Below are 22,592 nucleotides of genomic sequence, written 5' to 3'. Positions count from 1 at the left end.
TCTTTCAGAGAGTCTTGGGTGTTTCACCAACCAAATACAACTATTTGATGCGACTATTAGATTTTGAAAGATACTTTTACCCCCTTTTTGTCTCTGTGGAAAGCACCAAAACCCGAATAGCACCAAAACATTTCCCTGAAAGGTTCTTTTGCCTTACTTTACCCCCTATTAGGAGTACAAATTGCCACAACTATCGACGCAAGAATGTGTATCGAAGACACTGATTAATTTATGTACAGAGAACAAAATGACAGGTTGCAAAGAGAATGAAACTACTCAGCGAGACAATTGAAGGTACTTGGAAAACGGCTAGATGTTTACGTTCTCTGGACTGGAATTTCTGACATAAATAAAATGAATAAAAAAACAACGACACTGACCTTTTGCCCCAAACCTTTGTCCACTGGCCCTGCAACAAATTTGCTGATTGTGTCCTTTTCATATTAACTGATCACCCGATTCAGTTCTTCTTGGGGACTGGTCTGGTAAATATATGTAATTCCCACAAGTAGCTTCTCCATGGGGGGGGGGGGGGTTGGGAAGAAAAATCATTTGCCCAAAAGTGACTTAGATGGGGTCTATTATTGGCCACAAAATACACTAGAAAGACTGTAAGTCCCAAAAATGACTAAGATGGGTCTATAATTGGCCACAAAATAGACTATAATGGGGTAAGGGTTCTGATATGGTAGCAGCATAATTATACTGAGCAAAAATTGACCCAAGTAACTCCAGCTCCTCCATGGCCAGTTATATTTAGTTGCACATAATTTGGCTTTTTTCTATTTATTTATAAATGTATTTTATATGGTATCTTTGTATTGATCAATTGGTGGTTTTAATCCATCTGCACAATTAACACCTAGTAAAACGTAAAACAGGAAAATAATTGTTATCTGCAGTTATGGCAAGGATGCCTGGGCAAGTCCACTGAAACTTTATTTCACCACTTTTGAAGACATCAGCATGCTCTTCCCTCTTTCTCTCTTTCCTTACCTTCAAATATTTTATGCACCTACAGCCCCTCCTCCCTAGGGGGGGTACTCCGGCTTGTAATTGATGGGGATGATCGAATGGAGGCAAAACTCAGGGCCCAAAAAAATCCCTAAGTCTTCCGACATTACCCTAAAAAATCCCTGGCCCAAAAATAACCCCCCAAAAAATCCCTTGTCAAATTACCCTTAAATTGTCAGGAGGGGCAATAATATAACACAAAGAAAGCCATACAAAATTGAGCGCTCGTGTTTGTCTATCCATCACACCATAAATACGCCAAGGCCGTGCCAAGGCACTTAAGTTCGTTTTTAATACCAAAAAAATCCCCTACTTAAATCAAGTCACCCATAAAAATACTTGCCAAATTTTCCAACCCAAACAAATCCCGGAATCGAAAATTTCAAACCCAAAAAAAATCCTTCGATCATCCCCGTCATTTATAAGCCGGAGTACCCCCCCCCCCCCCCTGGGCCCTCCTCCACCTTGAAATTCCAATTTAACTTTGTATATTTAATTAATTGTTTGGTTTTTGATAACAGCCCTCCTCCCCCCTCAGGAATTTTCATTACTTTGTGGTGGAGGGGTATAGAGATTTTTTAAGGTAATATACTTGTCAGGGAACTGGGAAATTATAAAAGTTATACCATGGAATAAGACAAATGACCAAAGTTTAATCTCTATATTTCTCTTTATATTTCAAAGCATATTTGTGTCATTTAAACAGCCAATAGGCCATTTCCGAGTTACCCTTCGCCTCTGTTTCAAAACGAGTCTAAGTGTGAAACCATTCATATGAAAATGAGTTTCACCTACAGGTCCATTTTCATGCAAATCAAACTCATTTTCATTTAAATGGTTTCGCAGGTAGACTTGTTTTGAAACAGAGGGAAAGGGTAACTCAAAAATGGTCTATTAAGTTTAAATGCAGGTTATGACCCCAGGTGATAATATTTTTCATCATAGTGCCACCCTGAGAAAAAAAGACAACAATCAAAAACAGCAAACCTGCATGAGATTGTTTAATAAAATTCCAAGCAAACTTTAAAGAGTTTATATGCTTGTGGAGTGTAACCCTCTGAGCGGTATTACCTTCTTACATAGTACCGGTCAGAGGGACAACAACACAATAAATAAATTTTATATCCAAAAATGTTCTAATAATTTCTGATCTAGGAGACACCTAAACAGCAAAGCCTGTAATTGTTTAAAAAAAATTCTACGCAAGACCTTAAGGAAGTTATTCCTCGCGAAGCGAGGCCGAAGGCCGAGCGTAGCGGGGTGTATAATTTTGTTCCTCAAAGGGCTCAGGCGGGATGAAATCTCGCGTGGAGTTTACGGTCATATATATATATTTATTTATTTGTGAGCTTGGTGTGTGGCGGAAATGACGTCACACGGCCGCGCGCTGGTGGCCTAATGGTAAGGCGTCGAACTTGAAATCAGATCTTTGGGACTGAGGCCGGGGGTTCGAATCCGGCTAGGTTTTTTTTTTTTTTTCTTTTTTTTTTTTCTTTTGTGGGTTCGAATCCTGAGCCTTTTATTTTTATCGTTTTTCTTTTCGGATTAAAATAACACTGATTTCCACATAATACTCCCTCGACGCCTATAATAATTCAGGCTATAAACCTTTCATGGCCATCAGGGACCCGCGGGCGGAGGGTTCGAATCCTCCTGCCGTTCGTTCTTTTTCTTTTTTTTAATCCCCTTAAATAAATGTCCAAAATGCGACTATCCAATAATTTGTCAATGATTTTGAAAATAGCCTGCGCTTCCCAACGCTTTTTACCTCTTTACGAACCAGAAAGAGCTGCCATCTTCAAAGCGGAGTAGACCCTGGGAACGAGGGTGTCGCGGGCATGCCCGTTACTAGGCAACAATAACAAATCACCGGTTATCACTCATTATTTACAACACCCCCCCCCCTCCCAAACCCAGAACTTCGCGAGACCCTGCGAGTCACGTATTACTAGTATACTTATATATGAAGTGTGACCCTCTGAGCGGTACTACCTTCTTACATAGTACCAGTCAGAGAGAAAACAACACAATAAATAAATTTTATATCCAAAAATGTTCTAATAATCTCTGATCTAGCAGACACCTAAACAGCAAGGCCTGTGATTGTTTAAAAAAAATCCAAGCAAGACTTTACGGAGGTAATATACTTATATATGAAGTGCGACCCTCTGAGCGGTACTACCTTCTTACATAGTACCGGTCAGAGGGACACAAGTTAGCTCTATCCTACACGCGAACTGATCTCATTCCTATAAAGTAGAACGAATGCTTTTCAAACGAGCCTCTATTAAAGTGCTCGTGAAATCCGGTTTCCAACCTAGCATATTTAAAAAAACATACTTTTCTTCGTATTATCAGTATCTTCCTTCCTCCTCGATGCGAGTTTGTAGCCACAAAACAAGTCAAGAATGAGACGCCATATTGGATTTACCGAGAAATTTCCGAGTCAGGAAAGTCATCTCCAGTACTTCTCGGCTGTCCCTCCGAGCGGTCCTATTTAGGCACAACCATGCCACATGCCATTCCGCAAACTCATTCCCCCTACCCTCACCGGTTGTCAATCAAATCGCGAACTTCGAAACGAAGTTGCGAATTTCACGTGCAACCAAGTTTGCAAGTTGCGAAGTTCGAATTGCTTTCAACGAGACAGCTCCACGTCTTCCGTCTATTTTCGATTGAAATTGCGGACTTGCCGAATTGCATTGCTGTGTTTAGGGACAAAATGGACGAAAAAACACAGCTAATCAGTTTTGAATTACTCTCAGCGAACGGAATTATTTACAAGTAGACTTCAGTTAAAACTTCTCACTTTAGATCAAGTCGATATGGTGTTTTCGAAGAAACTAAGCTTACCTTTCGATGCAAAACACTCGCTGATGTATCAAGTTGATTTGCTGAAGGAAGAATCACCGCTCCCAATTCGAGGTAAGAGTGCATAGCGAAGAAATATTTGTGAAACTAAAACCAGCAGAGGACGCGCGACTGCAGTCAAGGTGGAAATGCGCCAGGTAAGTTGTTTACGTGTTTTTACCACCGAGAAGTTTCGTTCGTTTTTGACTTCAGTCTTTGACAATTAATTTCCTTTCTATTGTGCCATTTCAATCGAAAATAGACAGAAGACGTGGAATAATGGCACCCAAGAAACTTGAAAGCAACTAGAACTTCCAATCTTGCGAACTTCGTTGCATGCACGTGAAATTCGCAACTTCGTTCCCAAGTTCGCAATTTGATTGACAACTTCAAAATGAAATTCTTAAGTTCGCGGCGAACTTCGGAAGTTTCAAACGAACTTCGCAAACCGTTTGTCAAAAGTTTTGTGAAACGCACTGTAAAGGAGGGGCCTTACTATTAATAGAACTTTTATTACCAGGAGCCAAAACACTTGTCATGTGAAAAAATTATAGACTGCAAAACAGTCCTTTATGTGCGTAAAACCCGTCAAAAAGTCCACTTTTTAAAGCTGATTTCCAGTCCGTACTACGCAGACTCGGGGTTTGTTTTCGTTTTTGTTTTGAATTCGTTGAAACGTTACACTTCGGTGACAGCATACATGAAGTTTTTTAGTCCGCCATTACAGTTCGTTTCGTTCACGAATTTCCGATGAGCTGAAACGTCGGTTTGAAATAGCGTCAAGGTTCTTCTACTCGTTATTATTTGTTCTGCAAGGATATCTGGCATTAATAATGAAGAAAAAGGTAAGTTTGTCGCGGAATTTTTAGTTTTGCTTGTAAACATCCCTTCGTGTGAGGCTCACATAAACATTGCAGCCGAGATTGCGCAGTACGGACTGGAATTCATCTTTAATCTGTAGCTGTCATTTTTGCGACGGATAGTACGCAAAAGAATTGTTTTGCAGTAAAACTCAAGCTTGATTCAAAAGAAAGAAATTTCTTGTTAACGTGAAGGTTCACTTTTCCTCTCAACCGTCTTTACAATCTGGTGTCTAGAAACAGTTTTTTCTGATTTTATTCTCACAGTATTTCAGTTTCTCCTGAATTTGTGCTTTTGTTCCAGATATTATTCTTCTTTACAATTCCAAAGGCAACCACAATTGCGGCATTGCATTGCATTACGTGCGTCTTTAAGGCATTACTTGTTTCTACATCCACAGCAGATGATGACGTGACAAAGCCAATCAGAGTGAAGGCATTGTCTATTCAGTCAATTACCTGCACAGCCAAGACCACTCATGAGTGGCTTACCCGAATTTTTCCCGCGCTTGACGCAGGTTTCGTGTTTGCTTCGAATTCTGATTGGTTCGCTGCTGTAATGATTGACACGTGACAGTCATTACCCAACTGCTTTAGCTCTTTCAAACAGACTCGTAAAACCATGTCAATGCGTAGCTTTCAGTTTTCTTTTTTTTCTTCAGTAATTTCTTCTTTCTTCTTTCCAAATATCTTGTCCTTCATTTTTGCCAACTTAGCTTTAACCTTGCCAATGGGGCCAGGGTTTTTCTTTGAGTCCACAGCTTCAAATCTCCGAGAGGAAAGGTTGTGGAATGAACCAAATGCAATGGCGACCACAGTGCACGCTAAACAGATGACATTGTACGGCATACTGAAGTCAGGGGTGGGGAGGGTGATTAGCAGAATTTCTGTATGGAGACGAAGAAATACCTCCTCCTCTGAGGCGGTTTCACCACTAGACAAAAAGAAAACAAAATTATAATTAAGACCAAAAAAAACGAAAACAATACCAGCAAGTTTAAGAAATTTAAGAATTTTCAGGTTACCTAGGAAACAGAAGAGATGATTGACGTGAGGGGCCAGTGTAATTCAATGGGCTTTGAAGTTTTGTCGAAATCACAGCTGAACTGAAAGAAAACAGAAATTCTGAATGTTAGTGTTGACTGTACGAAAAAAACTCGTGGTACTCTCGGAGCAGTCGTCAGTCCGACGGACCAGTACGACCGTTGATAACCAATCAGAGAATTGTACGAGCACAGCCGAGCGTAAAGAGTTGTTATGACTTCTCCAGATATAAGAATCCGACAGAACGAGATATATTGACTGTAGAAACCTCGCAATAGACTTATGATTGGTCTTGAAAATAAAAAAAAAAATTAAACAAAAACAACAACCCGACGGACTTTGTCACGGAGATTTCGCAGATTCTTGGCCTAAACTGTTCTGAAATTAATGGAAGGCAACTAAACCCATAAAAAACAATATCTTTGAACAACTAAAGGAAGATATAATCTTAATTTGCGGAAAGAAATCAAGCTAAGGCTACAAATATCGATTTTTTGAAGACGCGCGGAAACAATTTAAAAACGTTTGCCTAACGTTTTCAAATTGCAATCCGTTTCCATCCGCGCCATCCGCAGCCAATAAAGCTAGTTAAGAGTTTCAGGTCTTTAATATAGCAATTGTTAATAAAAATGGACTATTATTTCTAGGTTTCATGCGACACAAATATAAATTTTGGCTGTTCAAAAATCTGGTAAAATCCGTGACATAGTCCCTTATACCTGATGTAGAAGCCATGATGGGCGTCTGGAGGGTGTTCTGTCCATTTCAGGAATCCTTTGTGGAACTGTATGCTCAGCTCTGTTACAGAGTTTGCTGGTAAGGTTAGCAGCATTTCAATGGTGTAGGGCCTCAAACGATCCTTTGCTGGAGTCACGTGAATGACATCTAACAAAAGGAAAAAAAGATAAAACTTAAGTTATACAATGTCAAAAAAAGGCCAGTCTGAGTATGGAAATCATGCAAAACACAGTTTTGGTCTTACTCTCTTTCAAGATCTAAATTTTTAGGTGGCAAACGAGGAGGCAATGTCGGAGACACATTGTTGCAGACACAAATGCTTCCCTGTTTGCCTGCGCATGTAACATTTGTCGCGGACACAAAATTTGTGTCCGAGACCCAAAAAATGTTACTTATTTATTTCAAAAGCATTTTGTGTCCGCAACAAATGTTTTCCCGTTTGCCCGCCCAAGAAAACATCATGAACAACAATATGTCCGCCACAATGTGTCCTCGTTGGCCACCGCCTCAAGGTTATAGGCAGTTTGGACCTGTTACAGTGCCAGAATCATGCAAAGATCTCTGACAGGTAACACAGTGGCTTTTAATTTCCTGTGGTACTTTTCAATCTATGCTTTTTCAGGTGGAAATTTTTGAAAATCTGTCGAATTTGGGATATGAAGACCGCGGAAGGCACTTATTTTCAGCAAAGAAAAATTATAATGTTATTATATGGTGTAGAAACACTCCTATCAGTACCAGGTTTAATCCCCTTGCCAGCACTCTTGATGGTCAAGGTGTGCAGAAAGATCCTGAGAAACCATGGGAAGGTAGCATAGTAAACTACTGGCAGGGGATCTGTGGGGTGGTGATTGTGTATCAAGGATGTGATACCACCCTTCTCCTCACCATACCCTGAAAGAAAGCAAAACACTGTATGTTACGAGGAAGAGAAAACCACAAAACGGTGCTTCAGTATAAAGTTTTTAAAGGAAAAAAAAGATAAAGGATGAAACTATCAGGTTAGTGGGGGAACTTTCACTCCCCAAGGGGAATGAAGGGTATCTGAGGCTACTGAACGTCACCCTGTCATCTACTTTAGGAGGCTATGTTGCAGCAAGAAGGATAGACTTGAAAGGTGTTTTAGTTTTGCTTGTTATGTACCTAGCTCTGCAAGGGCGCAAGATTAACCAATTCCTACAATGTGGTTGGCTACCAAAGCAGGCAAGTTCTTTACTGACCAAGTTTGTTTGGTCAAGATGGCTGGATATTGGCCTTGTTCTTATTTTGTGTGTGATTATGGACCAGGATTGCATCTTGGTCAATAATAACACAAAAATCGGTCAATAACCCATATATCATAGATACATACTAGTTATGCAACGCTTTCGAGTGGTATACCATGGAATATCCCACGAGTCACTTGTATTTTCGCGGTATACGAAGAAAATACAAGTGACAAGTGGGATATTCCAGGGGCGGATCCAGGGGGTGGATTGGGTGGCTAGCCACCCCCCTTGATCCACCAGAAAAATGAAAATAAACATAATAAAATAGAAAACAAGGACAATGTCCATCCACCTTTCATTGTCAGGCGGCCGTTCAGAGTTAAGGACGGCCATTTTTCAAAAATAGGAGATTTTCGACAGCCTGTGTTACGTATGGAACTTAGTTTTTGTAAAGAAATTACTTCTTGGGATCTAAATGACAAAACTATAGCTTTATTACAACCAAATTTTTCTCCCAGGCGTTATGATGTAAAGTAACAAACAAACGATCGAGATTAACTTTGAAAACTGCTCAGCCCGACAGTCACTATTGGATGAGAACCTGTGAAAAAACTGTGAAAAACCTGTGAAAAAGCATGTGACACAGAAACACCCTCTGAAAAAACCTGTGAATTTTGCAAGGGCTAAATTTTGTCCAAAAATCACAAAATTTTGTACCTGTGAAAAAACCTGTGAATTTTATGACCTGTGAAAAAACCTGTGAAAAAATATGTGAACAAAATCTGAAAAAAATTCACTTTTAAAACCTGTGAATAGACCTGTGAATTAACCTTTGAAGAAATAACATTAAAAAACTCTCAACAAACATGTGGAAAAACTTGTGAAAATTAATAATCAATTAATTTAACTATCAAACGGATGGCGATATGGCCGGGTTTTTGAAATCAAAAACCCATATCGCCATCCGTTTCAATCTTCGTCACTATTGGCCATCCTACCTTCTTTTGCATTTGCTGTGTTATTAAAATCTTCCTTCACTGTTTCAAGAGATTATTTTTATGTTTCGCCGAATTTGATGCCCATTTCCCATACCTAAATTTGGCTAAAATTCGTGACACAGTCCCTTCAATGTAACAAAACTTGTGTATAATTTTAAAAAATTAGATCCCTTTTAGCTTTCAAGAGTTGTTTTAGCCTTGCTGGATGATTTTCTTCTCCATTTACATCTTTAAGCAAATTTTCTTACCGTTTTTTTCGCATCGAAGCGATTTCACAAGCAAGCAAAGTCGCGAAAGTTGTCCCCAGGCCAATTTGCCAAGGACTAAAAATTTCCACGCACGTGGGTGAGCAAAAAAAAAACCGCATATCTGCTCTTTCCTGTAAGTTCGTGGCCTGTCAACTTTAAATTTCAACCACTGTTCATTTCATTAGAACTAGAGTTTTTCTCCGAAATATAATTCAAGGTAAGTTGAGGAAAGAATATTTTGCCAAATTACCAAGGAAAAACAGCGCTTTAATAACTTAGTTGAAAGCTGTTTAAAGCTGCTCAGAATCGCGGAAATCACGTTTAAGAGGCTTCAACTTTTCAAAATTTTCTGAGGGGGGCATGCCCCCAGACCCCCCTAGGGGGATGGAGCCTACGATTCCATGAAATATGGGCTTTTCAAAAAACTGCCTAAAAGCCTGAAACCCCCTCTCCCTCCTCCATACAAAACTGGGGCTTGAACAATATAGTAAACAAAAATATTGGTAAACAGCCACCCCCCTTTGAAAAATCCTGGATCCGCCCCTGATATTCCATGGTATACCACGAGAAGTGTTGTGTTTTATACCATGCCATCGAAGATACGTTTAATTAATTTCGTTGAGAATAAGATCACAGCGCACGATGGGAAGGTTGAGTTGAATACCGTCGAATATACAACTGCTTTCCTGTATTCTGATTGGCTGTATTTTCTATGGCATGGTATAAATTGAGAAATCAAGTCAGGGCTGGCTTATAATTACATTATAATAATTTATTGATAATTGAGGATAATGGCGATGATGGCTCAGAAAAAAACTTGAATTCCAGATTGCCCTTTGGACAAAATTACAGGGTTCGTACACTTTTTCAGGCCAAAAATTCAAGGACTTTTCAAGGACTTTCCAGGACCCTTCTTGGAAATTTCAAGGCCTTTTTTTCATGAATTTACCCCAAATCAACGATTTCCAGTCTGTTGTGCTGTTGATGTGCTTGCTGAAGAACTAAAAAATTGCTTATTTTGGCGGTCTTCTGGTTGACTTGATGCCTTTTGACGTTCAATAAAAAAATCAAGGACTTTCAAGGACCGGAAACCAATTTCAAGTACTTTCAAGGCCTTGAAATCGATCTCCTGAAATTCAAGGGTTTTCAAGACGTGTACGAACTCTGCAAGAAGCTCTTAACTTTTGCTTGCCTGGGTAGTTGCATACTTGTGTTAGTTTACCTTTTTCACAATTTAGTCAGCAGACAACTTGCCTGGACTCTTGCCCATCAGGCAAGTGAGAATGAAAAATTACAATGTATTTGTTCAGCAGGAAAATCTACTTGTCCCAGATGACTGGACGTAACTTTTTTGAGAAATAACTAAATAAATAAATTACCTTTATTTAGACATGGCGAGGTTTAAAGCTATAAGCTTGTGGGGCCGTGCATTTCCGATCGAATTGGAATTTGGAAGTGTTGGTTTTTGTGGAGGGAGGAAAACTGGAGAACCTGGAGAAAAACCCTTGGAGCAAGAACGAGAACCAACAACAAACTCAATAGTCCATCAGCTGAGATCCGAAAATTTGGGTTCATGGCTCACTTTCGGGGAACAAACGAAACATGTCTTATCTTAATCCTTGCCTATTGAGCATCACAAAAATGTATGATAGCAAGGTTGGAACGGTAGCTTTCACTTATAGATCGAATTTTAAATTGGCTCCCCTATACGCTTCTTAATTTGGCCGCCATCTTGGATTTTTGGGGTGAAAAAGCTACAAAGCTGCCTGCATTCTTTTAACGTAAACGAATCGCTTTCAAACGCAAATTTAAAACTTATTGGAACTAACAACATGATTTCGTTCATTCTAGTGTTTCAAAAACAACAACGTGATGTCATATGTGACGTCGCCACGGCTGATTATTGTTCACAATGACTGTTTGTACCACAAAATAAAGCAAAAAGTGCAGATTTAAAAATTATTTCACGAAGAAAAGAGAGCGCGTAGATAAAATACCATTGCCATTCAAGTGTCTTGAATAAATCCCCCTAAAAAACAATCGTCATTTTCCAACCCAGCCCTTAATTTCAAACATATGGTCCCACGGACATGCAAAGTACTTTAAAAAAAGAGGGAAGAGGTGCTAAGACCAGAAAAGTGAAGCTTTGCCAACGTACGAAACGTACGTCCGAGCTATGGCGATTAGCGGGGAGGAGTTGCAGTATTAGAGGTGATCATTACAGATACGAAAGCATAAGTGTATCAGCTGTACGAGAAGACGTGTCAGAGTGTGGATGTGCTGTGCTATGAGATTCACGGCGCCAGGGAAAGTGAAGCCAGGGAAAAGTGAACGGCGCCCGGGAAAGTAAAGCCAGAGGTTCTCCCACCACGCGAGGCATCTCCACTAACCGAACTCAATGTTACAAGAGGAAATTTTCAAGCCACAATCTAGAGAAGAGCTACTGATTCCCTTCCGGTAATTCCTTCACCGCTCCAGAAGAGTTGACAGAAGCATAGCAGCAGTGAAGGAGGACTTTATACGAGTGTGGCGATTCTGTCTGTTCTGTACTCAACAATCTCTCAACTGAGCCCTATTCTAACCTTATGCGTGGACGTAGCTATGTAATCTGATTTGTGGTATACTGATTAATGGTGTAGTATACCTAAAAAAACGTAGCATTGCGATGGAACGCCTTTATGGTAATTTTGTTATTTTAGATGATTGAGGAGCAAAAGAAAATGAGCTGAAAAACCAAAAGGCGGACATTGCGACCTCATTTATTGCGTACTTTGCTTTTATTACCGTAAACAATGCTAAAATAATGTCCCGAATATGTTGTACCTCTCAAATATATATCTAAGCAAAGAATCAGTAAGTATTTAAGAACGAATAAAAAAAATTAAGGATTTTAGTTTTAAAATCCAAGATGGCGGCCAAAAGAAGGATATGAGAGCAAATTTCAAATTCGATTTACACAGTGAAAGCTACCGTTTTATCCTTCCTATCACACATTTTTATGATGCTTAATAGTCAAAGAGTAATATTAGACAAGTTTCGTTTGTTCCCCTTAAGTGAGCCATACAACCCCACTAGCTGATGGACTACAACCCACATATGACGCCGAGTCCAGGAATCGAACTCGGGCCACATTGGTGAGAGGCAAGTGCTCTAACCACTGCCCCATCCCTGCTCCCCTGCTGAATGGGCAAATGTAAGAGCTTATTTACTAGTAAAAAAGTTGACTGTGTCTTACTAACCCGTTAAAAATCTTTGAGCATAAAGCTGGGGAGAAACGCCTGTTGGAGAAAACATTATCAATAGTCAGCACAACAAAGAACAACACCAACAATTTAGTAACAATTTCAAATTATGTTTTAATTCGCTTAACTGAACGTAAATTATTTTACCCTTAAATTCCCGTAAACAATCAGGCTTTCAAGAAGTATTGCAGGATTTGCAAGCGGATCCAAATTATGCAACAGCGACAGCAACAATATAGTAACAATTTAATAAAATGTAAATGTTGTATAAGCCCTGGCTTACACACCTTCACAAGGAGTTTTGGGCATTGAGGCTCACAACTACAGGGGGAGCTTATATCCAGAGGGGCTTCTAAGCAGCATGAAAACCATTTTAAAATAAGCTGTCAGGAAACGTTTAAAAGACTCTAATGAGAGAGAATGTAAGAAAACCTCTCTAATAAAACATTTTTATTTGCGTTCTACTTGCAAACTTATCATTGCCTATTTATAACTATTTGAAGTGTAGTGTTCTGTGAAAAGGCAATTGACTTATTGTGGAAAAACTGGAAGCACAGAGGACTTGTATCTGGGAGAGCTTGGAATATTTTTTGTTAGCAAACAAAGGTATTGGTCTATAACCAGAGGGGCTTATAACTGGCATTTTATGGTATAACTTCTAAATTATAAGACCCGCTCTTTGATTACTCTTTCATATCCCACTGATGTAATTTCATTTCTGTTAATGTTATAATACTTCCTTGTTTAAGTCTGGTCCCACCCATAAAAAAGGCCTATGTGAATGCTCCAAGTCATTTTGGTAATTGCGGCAACAATATAACTAGTAATACGTGACTCGCAGGGCCTCGCGAAGCTCTGGGTTGGGGAGGGAGGGGGGGTGTTATAAATAAGGAGTGATAACCGGTTTTAACCGGTGATTTGTTATTGTTGCCTAGTAACGGACATGGCCGCGACACCCTCGTTCCCAGGGTCTACTCCGCTTTCAAAATGGCGGCTCTTTCTGGTTCGTAAAGAGGTATAAAGCGTTGGGAAGCGCAGGCTATTTTCAAAATCATCGACAAATTATTGGATATTCGCATTTTGGACATTTATTTCAGGGCATTAAAAAAAAGAAGAACCCTCCGCCCGCGCGCCCCTGATGGCCATGAAAGGTTTATAGCCTGAATAGGCGTTGAGGGAGTATTATGTGGAAATCAGTGTTATTGTAATCCGAAGAGAAAAACGATAAAAATGAAAGGCTCAGGATTCGAACCTACAAAAAAAAAAAGAAAAAAGAAAAAAAAAAAAAAAAAACCTTAGCGGGGTTCGAACCCCCGCCCTCAGTCCCGAAGATCTGATTTGAAGTTCGACGCCTTACCATTAGGCCACCAGCGCGCGGCCGTGTGACGTCATTTCCGCCAGACACCAAGCTCACAAATATATATGACCGTAAACTCCACACGAGATTTCATCCCGCCTGAGCCCTTTGAGGGACAAAATTATACACCTCGCTTCGCGAGGAATTATTCTAAAATGTTCTATTATTGAGTTGTGTCACCTTTAGTGGCCCTCTTCTTCCACTTGAACACCACATTAAGAGTTTGTTCAGAAACACTTGGGTTGACTAAGGAAAGAAAGAAAACAGTAGATACCTAAACACACGATGTTTGAATCTCCCAACTCTCCAAGTTTATTTTTTTCCTTAGTGGCCATTTGGCCACCAACTGCTCAAGTCAGTGCTCCAAGCTCAAGTTTTTTAAAAGTCGCCTTTTGGCGACTTTCGTTTGTAAAATGGTCGCCACCAGAAAAATTTTGGTCGCCAAAAGCAAAGCGTTTTAAAAGCAGGACACCTTGTGCCACTTTACATGAGGTAATACCGCTGACCATGATGAGCCTAATAGAAATCGTTCGAAGAGCGTTCCAACGAAGAAATTTTCGTTTGCATTCAAGAGTTTTTTGTTGATTTTTAGCCTTTATTGTGCAGAAAAGTAAATTAATGATTAAAGAAACAGGTAAGGGAAATAAACATGTAAAACAAGTTAATTCTTGGACAGCACGATAAACAATAGAAACGTTAATGTGGTCTTTAAATTAATGGCGGCTCCACGATCGAAGAAATCAAACAGCGTAACAAAAACAGCTCAGTCTAAGCCATGATTTATTCTCAATGCAAACGGATAAGCAAGATTCCAATTGAAATTGTTGTAATGGAAAAATTTATGGTCTTGTTTGTTTCGCTTAGCAATTATACTGCAAAAAACAAATGTCTAGCCATCCCTGCACTGCATTGGTCGCCAAATTGGCGACTTGTTTGGAAAATTTAGTCGCCAAATTTTATTTTCACTCGCCATGGCGACCAAAATGGTCGCAGCTTGAAGCGCTGCAAGTTTGGTCACCAGTGCAAAATTTTAGTCGCTAAATTAAGCTCACGCTTTCAATCCTTCTTCTCAATTTAAGTCACTAGGCTCGTGACTTCAGTTCCAATTTAGTCGCCAGCTCCTAAATTTTAGTTGCCATGGTGACTTAAATGGTCTTAACTTGGTGCGTTGTCTCCTCATATGACAACCAACATACATGTAGATATCTAAGGTAAACAAACATGGCTACAAAAAAATAATCTTATTATAAGAACTTGTTTTCAACTTACTTATTTGCTTGACGTCGTACATGGCAAAGTGTTGCTGGTGCTGTTGTGTCACTTGTCTTGCTACTGTAGAGAAAGCTGGAGATACAGTGAACTCTGAACCACTCTGGAATACAACAAGAAAAATAATGATCAAATAAATTTGTAGAGAAGAATTATTTGGAAGAGCTGAGTCACAAAAAAGTTACAATTGGATGATTTCCAGAAGCAAATGAAGTATTGAAACTCCAGTTGCATGTGTTAACACTTCATTCACTCAGCAAAATGGTGATTTTATATGCAACACATGCTCAGTAAACATGCCATGTTTTAGTCAGATATGATTTCACATCAAGGTTTCACTTAGTCATGCAGACTGATGGTTTTCTTACTGATGCTGATTATAAATTCCATTCAATGAAATAATGAATAATTAATTAGTATTACACACCTTGTTACTGCTAATGTCAACATAAACTTTGCTGGTTGTGGCAAGTGGGCAGGCAGACTTGATGGCACGGCCAAACAACTTCTTGAAGGACCAGTCTAATAAAATTAACAAACAAAATGCAATGGGATCCTGATTTCTCAAACCCTCAATTTTTGAATCTCCTAATAACTCAAACCAAAAGTTGTTTCCCTTGGATTTGCTTCAATAAGTAAAAAACTTTAATTTTACCCCAGATTTCTTGAATTCCCAGTTTCTAGAGCCAATTTTCCTTCCCCTTGGTGGTTCAATGCATATTACATCAGTTGCTCAATATTCATCACAAGCATACAATTCCTTTCAAAGCTTCAGAAGAATAATTGTAGAGCGGAGGGAAAGAACGGCCCCTGGACTTTCTGGCTAAATCGAACATCATCAAAACAGCTCCAAATTGCGCATGCAGGTTTGTTTACGTGTGCTTAACACTGTCCTGTGTTGCATTTGGCTGGTCTTTTCTTCGTTTTTCAGAAATAATGTATGCAAAAAAAGGCATTTTGCAAGCTTACGTTCTCCCAGTCAGCTTGCAGTCTGAGTTTTCCAACGCATCGCGTGTACATCTTTCCCTGCAGGGTTTTCTAAGCGTCTACGGAAGGCGAGAAACCATTTTACAAGCATGTCCTCAATTCGCTGTGCATGTTTCTCGTTGATTTGAGTAGAGTAGAACTGGATACTGCATTGTGATGTAAGGTCACATGTTAGAGGCGGCAGAGTTTGAATTGAGCGAAATGGCGGCTTTGAAAGTAAAACGAAGAAGTTGTAGTTTTAGCTCAAGTGCGGCTGCCAGGTGGTTGAAGGACATCATTAAGTCTGAATACCCATAAGTTTACAGCATCGCTCGAAGAACTGAGTGATGTTTCTGCCTTTGTTTTGTACAACAGCGCTGTTTAGCGCTTCGAAAAAAACGTTGCACACACCAACGTTTTGAGCCTGGCGGCATAAAGCCGGGAACTTTGTCAACGCGAGCTTTGCAGGGTCCGCTTGGGTGCTGCCGCGACAAAGTTGCCGAGAAGTGACCTGGTTTTAGACTTTAAAAAATTCTTTAGAGGTTTGGCAGGGGACCTTCCCTTGCAAAATTTTTTTTTAGTTCATCAATCAATAAATCAATCAATCGATTCGTGCCTTAGTTTATCTTGTTTTCGCGGGATTTTGTAGATGTGTGATCATGTAAGGAGTGGAGATAGAAGTGAGAGCAAGCCGGCGGCACTTAACTGAATGCAAAACTAGTATAATGTGACAACACGAGCAAACGTATTCAATCACCATCAGTCTTTATTTCACTTTCACCTCGGCAAATTACAGCTAATGGTAACAGAGTAAAATGGTCTTGCCCGAAACAACAGAAACTAGCTAACCGCAAGCAGACTGCAGAAAAAGCTAGCTGCAAGCAAACTGGCGTGAAAGCTTACTGCATTAAAAGCGCGATCTAAAGGTTGAGGCTGACTCTGATCCTTAACTTAACTTGAAACGGCTTAACCCTAATCCCTTGGGGTTAGTGTTAAGCTTTTTTTTTTTTTGCGTTAACCCCGACCCTAAGGCCTTGGGGTTACCTTTTGCGTTAGGGCTAGGACTGTGACCCTAAAAATTTAGCTGACTTCATCGTTTTGAGAAACAAAAGGTTCCCTTTGTTTATCGTTTGTAAAAGAAAAGACAAAAGACGCCGGGCGAGCAAAAACCTTGTCTTTTTGCATGTGTAATTTTTCAAAAACGAAACAAAGACCAGTGAAATGAAAGACAGGACAGTGTTAAGCACACGTAAACAAACCTGCATGCGCAATTTGGAGCTGTTTTGATGATGTTCGATTTAGCCAGAAAGTCCAGGGGCCATTCTTTCCCTCCGCTCTACAATTCTTCTCAAGCTTCGAAAGGAGTAAGTAAAAGTAACTGGACCTCATGTCGTTCAATTCAGAGAGTTATTATGCTTGTATTTTCATATCGGCCTTGAGCTACATGCTGGGCCCATTTTGAAATTGCTCCCTGAATTGTTCTTGACTAAGTCAAATTACCAATACTTTTATTCTTCGCAATTTCAAGTATTCACTGTATTTTTGCAGTTCAGTGGTGTTGTATGACTAGCATAAAAAATATGTTTGACTAAAGGTGTTGGATGGGCAATGTATTTGTCAAGACATTTTAAACAAAAAAAACATGTTTCACATGTGGCACATCTTTCCATGCAGTAGTGAACACAGCTTACCAAATTTAGATCCTCCTCTTAACAGTGGATCTAGCACCATGGATACTGACTGCACTAACTCCACAGAGAACTGTGAACAGCTTGGATCCTAAAATGTAATCATGCAATCAGTGAAATACAATGTATAAACCTAAATATAATCTAGCTCTCTGCATGCATTACAGGCATATAAAAGGAGATGATGATGATGATGATGATGATGATAATGATGATGATGATGATGATTATTATTATTATTATTATTACTAACTATTATCTAGCTCTCTGCACACATCACATGCCTATGATATTAGATAAACAGTATTATTATACATGTACTTACAAATACAGTACCGCTCGTAAATAAGCGTCCCAAAACATACGCGAAAAACGCGTATGCTTTTGCACATACGCGCGTATGCGTATCTGCGTATATGCGTCTGCGTATGTGCGTATGTGCGTATACTCTGTATACGCGTATGCTCATCAGTATGTATGAGCAAGCTTATTGTTTTTTCTTTTGTCCATAGTTTATTGTTCTTTGATGGCTTGCTATTTCTTCTTTTAGAGATCGCCGATTTATGCAAAATAGAAACGGAGAAATAACTTTTTCGTTACTTGACTTACCGGCCTTACCTTTATGATAAATGTTGACGGCGCATCATATAAACTCTAATAGAACTTAGTTTCTACTCATTGGAATCACTTTTCCAGTTTGAATCGCCCATTTACGCAAAATAGAACCAGAGATATTTTTTTTCGCTTCTAAGCCGTGTCGCTTCAATAGGCAATTAATTCATAAACAGTCTCGCCGGCGCGTGCGACCCTTGTGAAGAGACCAAAAGTTTATGTTGTAAGAAATGCTAAAAAACAAGATCAATGTTGACGGCGCATCATAAACTCTAAACTCTAAACTCTAAACTCAAGTCGGCAAACGAAACATTCCACATGAAAAACATCGGAGCCGTAAAGCCTTCCGTGAATATTAAATTGAAAGGCAGACTTGTGACGCGCCATCGCGTCTAGCTTGAAATGAACTTGTTTTATTTTTTTGTGAATTTAGCATAAAATTCCCAAAACCTAAATTCTTCTTGAATGAAACTTGTCTTTATTACTAACACAGATAACGGCATCAATTGTTATTACAGCTTTAGAGGAGTTAAACAAATTTTGCTTTTTTAACGCGGCCCAGCTAAAAGAGTCCAAAAGTTGGCAAAATTTGCATATGTCAAAAGTAATTTGAAACCTTTCGAATAAACTCCATCGTAAATAAATGTAACACAACGCCGCACGCAAGTATCCGATTTAGATTCTTTCATACACATTTAACTGCGTTTTTCTAAAGAAAACTAAATGACAGATTGAACTTTGAGGTTTAATATTTGCGTCTTAAGTCATAACACAAACAATTCGTACGCGTGACATTACACACGTGCTTCATGTTTTGTCCGATGTTTGTCCTGATTCGGCGGGACCGAGCTAACTCCAACTCGGTTTCTTCTTAAAGTTAAGAAGAACAACCCTAAAGAAACTTCCTCGTCTTTAACCTGATGTGGTCAAAGAGTCGAAAATATGCAACAGTTATTTTACATCTGCAGCGAATTCTGCTTTCGATGTCAGCGAGATATTTCCGTGAATGTTTTGGAAACGCTCTGTTTTATACCATTATGAACTTGGAATTTTCGGTAAGTAATAAAGATTTTATCATTCGATCGACCAACGCTGTTTTATAATTTTCTCGCAAAGAAACTTTATTTGTTTTCTCCAACAATACAACACAATGAGAACCAAGAGCAATGAATAACAAAGAACTGCGTATGTGCTTACGCTTCATTGCATACGCGCGTCTGCGTATGTGCGTATATGCGTCTGCGTATGTGCGTATAAGGTGCGCATACGATGGACGCTTATTTCTGAGCGGTACTGTAAGGAAGCCCAAGTCATGCATTACTTTAAAGTTAGCCTTACTTATTGAGTTAAATTTACCTGACAAATAGGCCGTAGATGGACTCCAAGAGAGTGGTAATTCACACTGTACAGCAGCAAGGAGTAAAACAGTGTAGTTATACCAGCCTGTAAAAAATCACAAAAGAAAATATAACAATGTTTTGCTTGTTGCACATGAAAAGCTGTCACTAGAAATGTTTAAACAAACGTTCGGTGTGGGGGAGGGGGAGGGGGTGAGGACAAGAGTGATGTCTAGGATTTTAGAGAAGGAAGTAAGTGGTTGCAATGTATAATAATGTGAACCAGAGGAAGTTTCAAATAAGTGGTAAAATCACAAATTAGCACGGCCATTTACAAGGCTTATAAATCTAGGTTAGAAGAGGAAGGAAACTAGTTACTAATCATTATCCAATCGGATTGAACTGTAAATCCATACTTTGGCAAACCCCAAAACTGCAAGGCATAGCATAACAATTTTCTAGTCCAAATCAGGGCTGTCATTAAGTTTTTAAGCAGCCGTTACATCGAAGTTGTCACCCGTAGCATTTCTCTCTGTATGCAAGTGTGAGATAACACCAATTAACATTTTCACCCATAACATTGAGGAAACTCAGTGGAAACAGGTTTTACGGGTTACAGCCCTTAATGACAGCCCTGTAAATACAGTGAGTATTGGTAATAATGCAGACCAAATAAGAACAGTAGACAGGGTAAGACAACTTCTCCACTTAATATCAGTGCTATTACCTTAGAGTCGCATGGTAACAATTTTTTCCATGGAGTCAGGTTCTCAGTGCAAACCAACTCCCTTGGCAGAGCAGCATGTCTTAACAATGAAGAGTTTGTATCAGCTGTAGAAGAAACACCTTCTCTTCTAAATGAAAGCTTAGGACTTGTAGTTGTTTTGCTGTCTATGAAATTCAGTGAAGCACAAAATTGACCAGATAATGCTTGGGTTAGGCCTGACCAGTTTTCATCAACCCTTATGAAAGAAAAAGAAAGAAAGAAAGAAACACTGAACTGTAAAGTGAGTGAAGACATCTTTACAGTTTATTAACTCTTATTCAAAAAATACAATTTTCTTAACAATATGTACACATTTCTAGATATTTTTGGAAAATACTCAATCAAATAATGAAAAACATATATAACCAAATAATTGTCACAAAGTAATCCATGAAGAAATTGCAAAACCAGAACTTTTAAAAACAAAATTCTGAATTCCCAGTTACAAGCTCAGCATTTGTAACTTCACTATAAGCCAAGTTTGGATGTCTTGTTTCTTGAAATCTTGAAACTCAAAAGAACGTTACTCAACCCTTCATTCCTGAGCAAAAGGTCATTGCCCCAGTAAGAGGAATCTTCAACGAGATAGGCTACATGTCCTGACAAACCAATTGAAAAGTTAAAGTGATTTGATGGTTTGGTGAGCCTCATATCTATTCAGTATTGGCCAGGTGGAATTAATTATGGACACCTTGCCTTTGGTTTTTTTCTGGAACCCTGTAAAGTATGTATTCTCCTATTACGGACTACCACTTACCAGTATTTCTTTAGAATCTGGTGCTTCATCAAGACTATATAACCTCCTAGTTAACATTTTCATTATTGAACCTTGTTACTACAGTTCCCCTCTGTTCAACAATATATGTTAACATTTTAAAGGAAAATTAGAAATCAATCACTCTTTGAAGTATTGAATTTTTTAAGAGCTGACCATATAACGACAGTACCTGTTTTTCACTCTGTCTTGAAACCACACCCATAACTCTGCCCCTGGAGGTGCAGATGTCACAGGGTACCCCCACTGTTCATGTTGCCACTGGCCCTGAGTAAGGCTCAAATGCAACTCTTCTACTGAGTACTGGTTGATGATCTGACCAAACGATTTTGGAAAGAGGTTGTAGTGTGAAACTAGGAAAAAGAAGGTATGTATTGTAATGGAACCAATGCCTTTCTAGATACTTCACCAAGATTTCTGTATTTATAACAACATATTAATTATGCATGCAATTTTGTAACTCTCCTTCTATCATGACAGCAGTTAGTGGGTGAAGGATTATCTGGTAGGATTGGTATACATAATTAAGTATTGTACGCAAATAGGCAAGATATCCAAAAATTAGCAATTAGATTTCTAATTGGCGAAATGAACTTTTTCATTTACTTAAATATATGATGAACGATCGAGACAAGCGAAGACATGGCTATAAAAAAGTTCCAGCTTTCGCTTGCCCCTATTATATGACATTAGGCCTACGAAGATTTTGCTTATCTAAACCTATATATTTATTTCAATAGTAACAGGAAAATATTTATAAACTCGAAAACTGAAGCAAATGTGACACTTACAAGCTTTTGTGTCTCTGATGTCCACGTCCCAAACTGTGGTGAATTGAAAGTGTGCATACACGTGGCCAGTTTTTAACGGCCTCAGGAGTAATTCCTCGTGGAAAACATCCTTCGCAGCAAGAGAATAGGACAAGAAAAGAAGGAAAACTGCAAAGCAACAACCACCGACGGCGGCCATTTTGAAAAGGAGCAAAGGCTTGGCTACAATGTCATTCGTTCTCAGTCCTCTTCTCAGAGGGGAAATGGGCGCAAAGCTTACAAACGCTATTACTGAAAATACTGGAACCAGTAGTGCGATCGGTAGAAGACATTTAAAGAAGGTTTTTTAAGCCGATCTGTTTTTCTTTTCTAAATTTTCGGTGACATCTGTTCACCTTCATCAGAATGAGTGAAAGTTTGTTGGTGCTCGCTACGCTGTCTACCCAGATTCTCATTCGGTCTTGTCGTTCATGGTTTACGCTTTTCACAGGGTCAACATTTCTTCAACTATCTTTGTGTGTCTAGATTGAGAGAAGGCTTGATTTAATTATTTAATTCAATAAATGTGATACCTCTTACACTTTGACCAGGGACCGCGCAGGGGAAGGGGCTGAGGGGGCCTCAACCCCCCCCCCCTCCCCCCCCACGCACACACACACTTTTTACAGTAACAAAAAATAAGATAAGATAAGATAAGATAACTTTATTTATACACGGTTTTTCCATCAGTCAATTAAGTTACTGGACTATCTACCTATCTAACTAACTACAAAAATATAAAGACGCCGTTTTTAAGTATAAAAGTAATAGTGTTTCATGTGACAACGACCACTACTACATTTCACAATTT

General features: G+C 39.1%; 1 protein-coding gene across 1 annotated transcript; it reads right to left on the bottom strand.

The window, feature by feature from the left end:
- Positions 1-4,802: 4,802 nt before the first annotated feature.
- On the bottom strand, positions 4,803-21,945 carry LOC144651711 (GPI-anchor transamidase component PIGT-like). The gene is made up of 13 exons (XM_078511661.1): positions 21,764-21,945; positions 21,145-21,325; positions 20,159-20,393; positions 19,451-19,537; positions 17,486-17,573; positions 15,256-15,350; positions 14,829-14,931; positions 13,740-13,805; positions 12,200-12,238; positions 7,245-7,400; positions 6,488-6,653; positions 5,750-5,830; positions 4,803-5,658 (listed from the first exon to the last, which is right to left on the bottom strand). The coding sequence occupies exons 1-13, from the start codon at positions 21,939-21,941 to the stop codon at positions 5,364-5,366; spliced, it is 1,770 nt and encodes a 589-aa protein (XP_078367787.1). The 5' UTR covers positions 21,942-21,945; the 3' UTR covers positions 4,803-5,363.
- Positions 21,946-22,592: the final 647 nt, after the last annotated feature.

The sequence above is a fragment of the Oculina patagonica genome, chromosome 4 (genome assembly GCF_052425735.1).
Source record: "Oculina patagonica isolate OP01 chromosome 4, crgOcupat, whole genome shotgun sequence".
Classification (NCBI taxonomy): Eukaryota; Metazoa; Cnidaria; class Anthozoa; order Scleractinia; family Oculinidae; genus Oculina; species Oculina patagonica.
The sequence above is the reverse complement of the archived record's forward strand: the minus strand, read 5'-3'. Positions and strand labels throughout refer to the sequence as shown.

What these genes read in the sequence shown, in the direction of transcription:
- LOC144651711 (XM_078511661.1), bottom strand. Translation starts at nt 21,941, where the DNA reads ATGGCCGCCGTCGGTGGTTGTTGCTTTGCAGTTTTCCTTCTTTTCTTG. An exon ending in CAAGACAGAGTGAAAAACAG is followed by an intron (nt 20,394 to 21,144) that starts GTACTGTCGTTA and finishes TTCTTTCATAAG; the next exon opens with GGTTGATGAAAACTGGTCAG. An exon ending in TTGACATTAGCAGTAACAAG is followed by an intron (nt 14,932 to 15,255) that starts GTGTGTAATACT and finishes GTTGTATTCCAG; the next exon opens with AGTGGTTCAGAGTTCACTGT.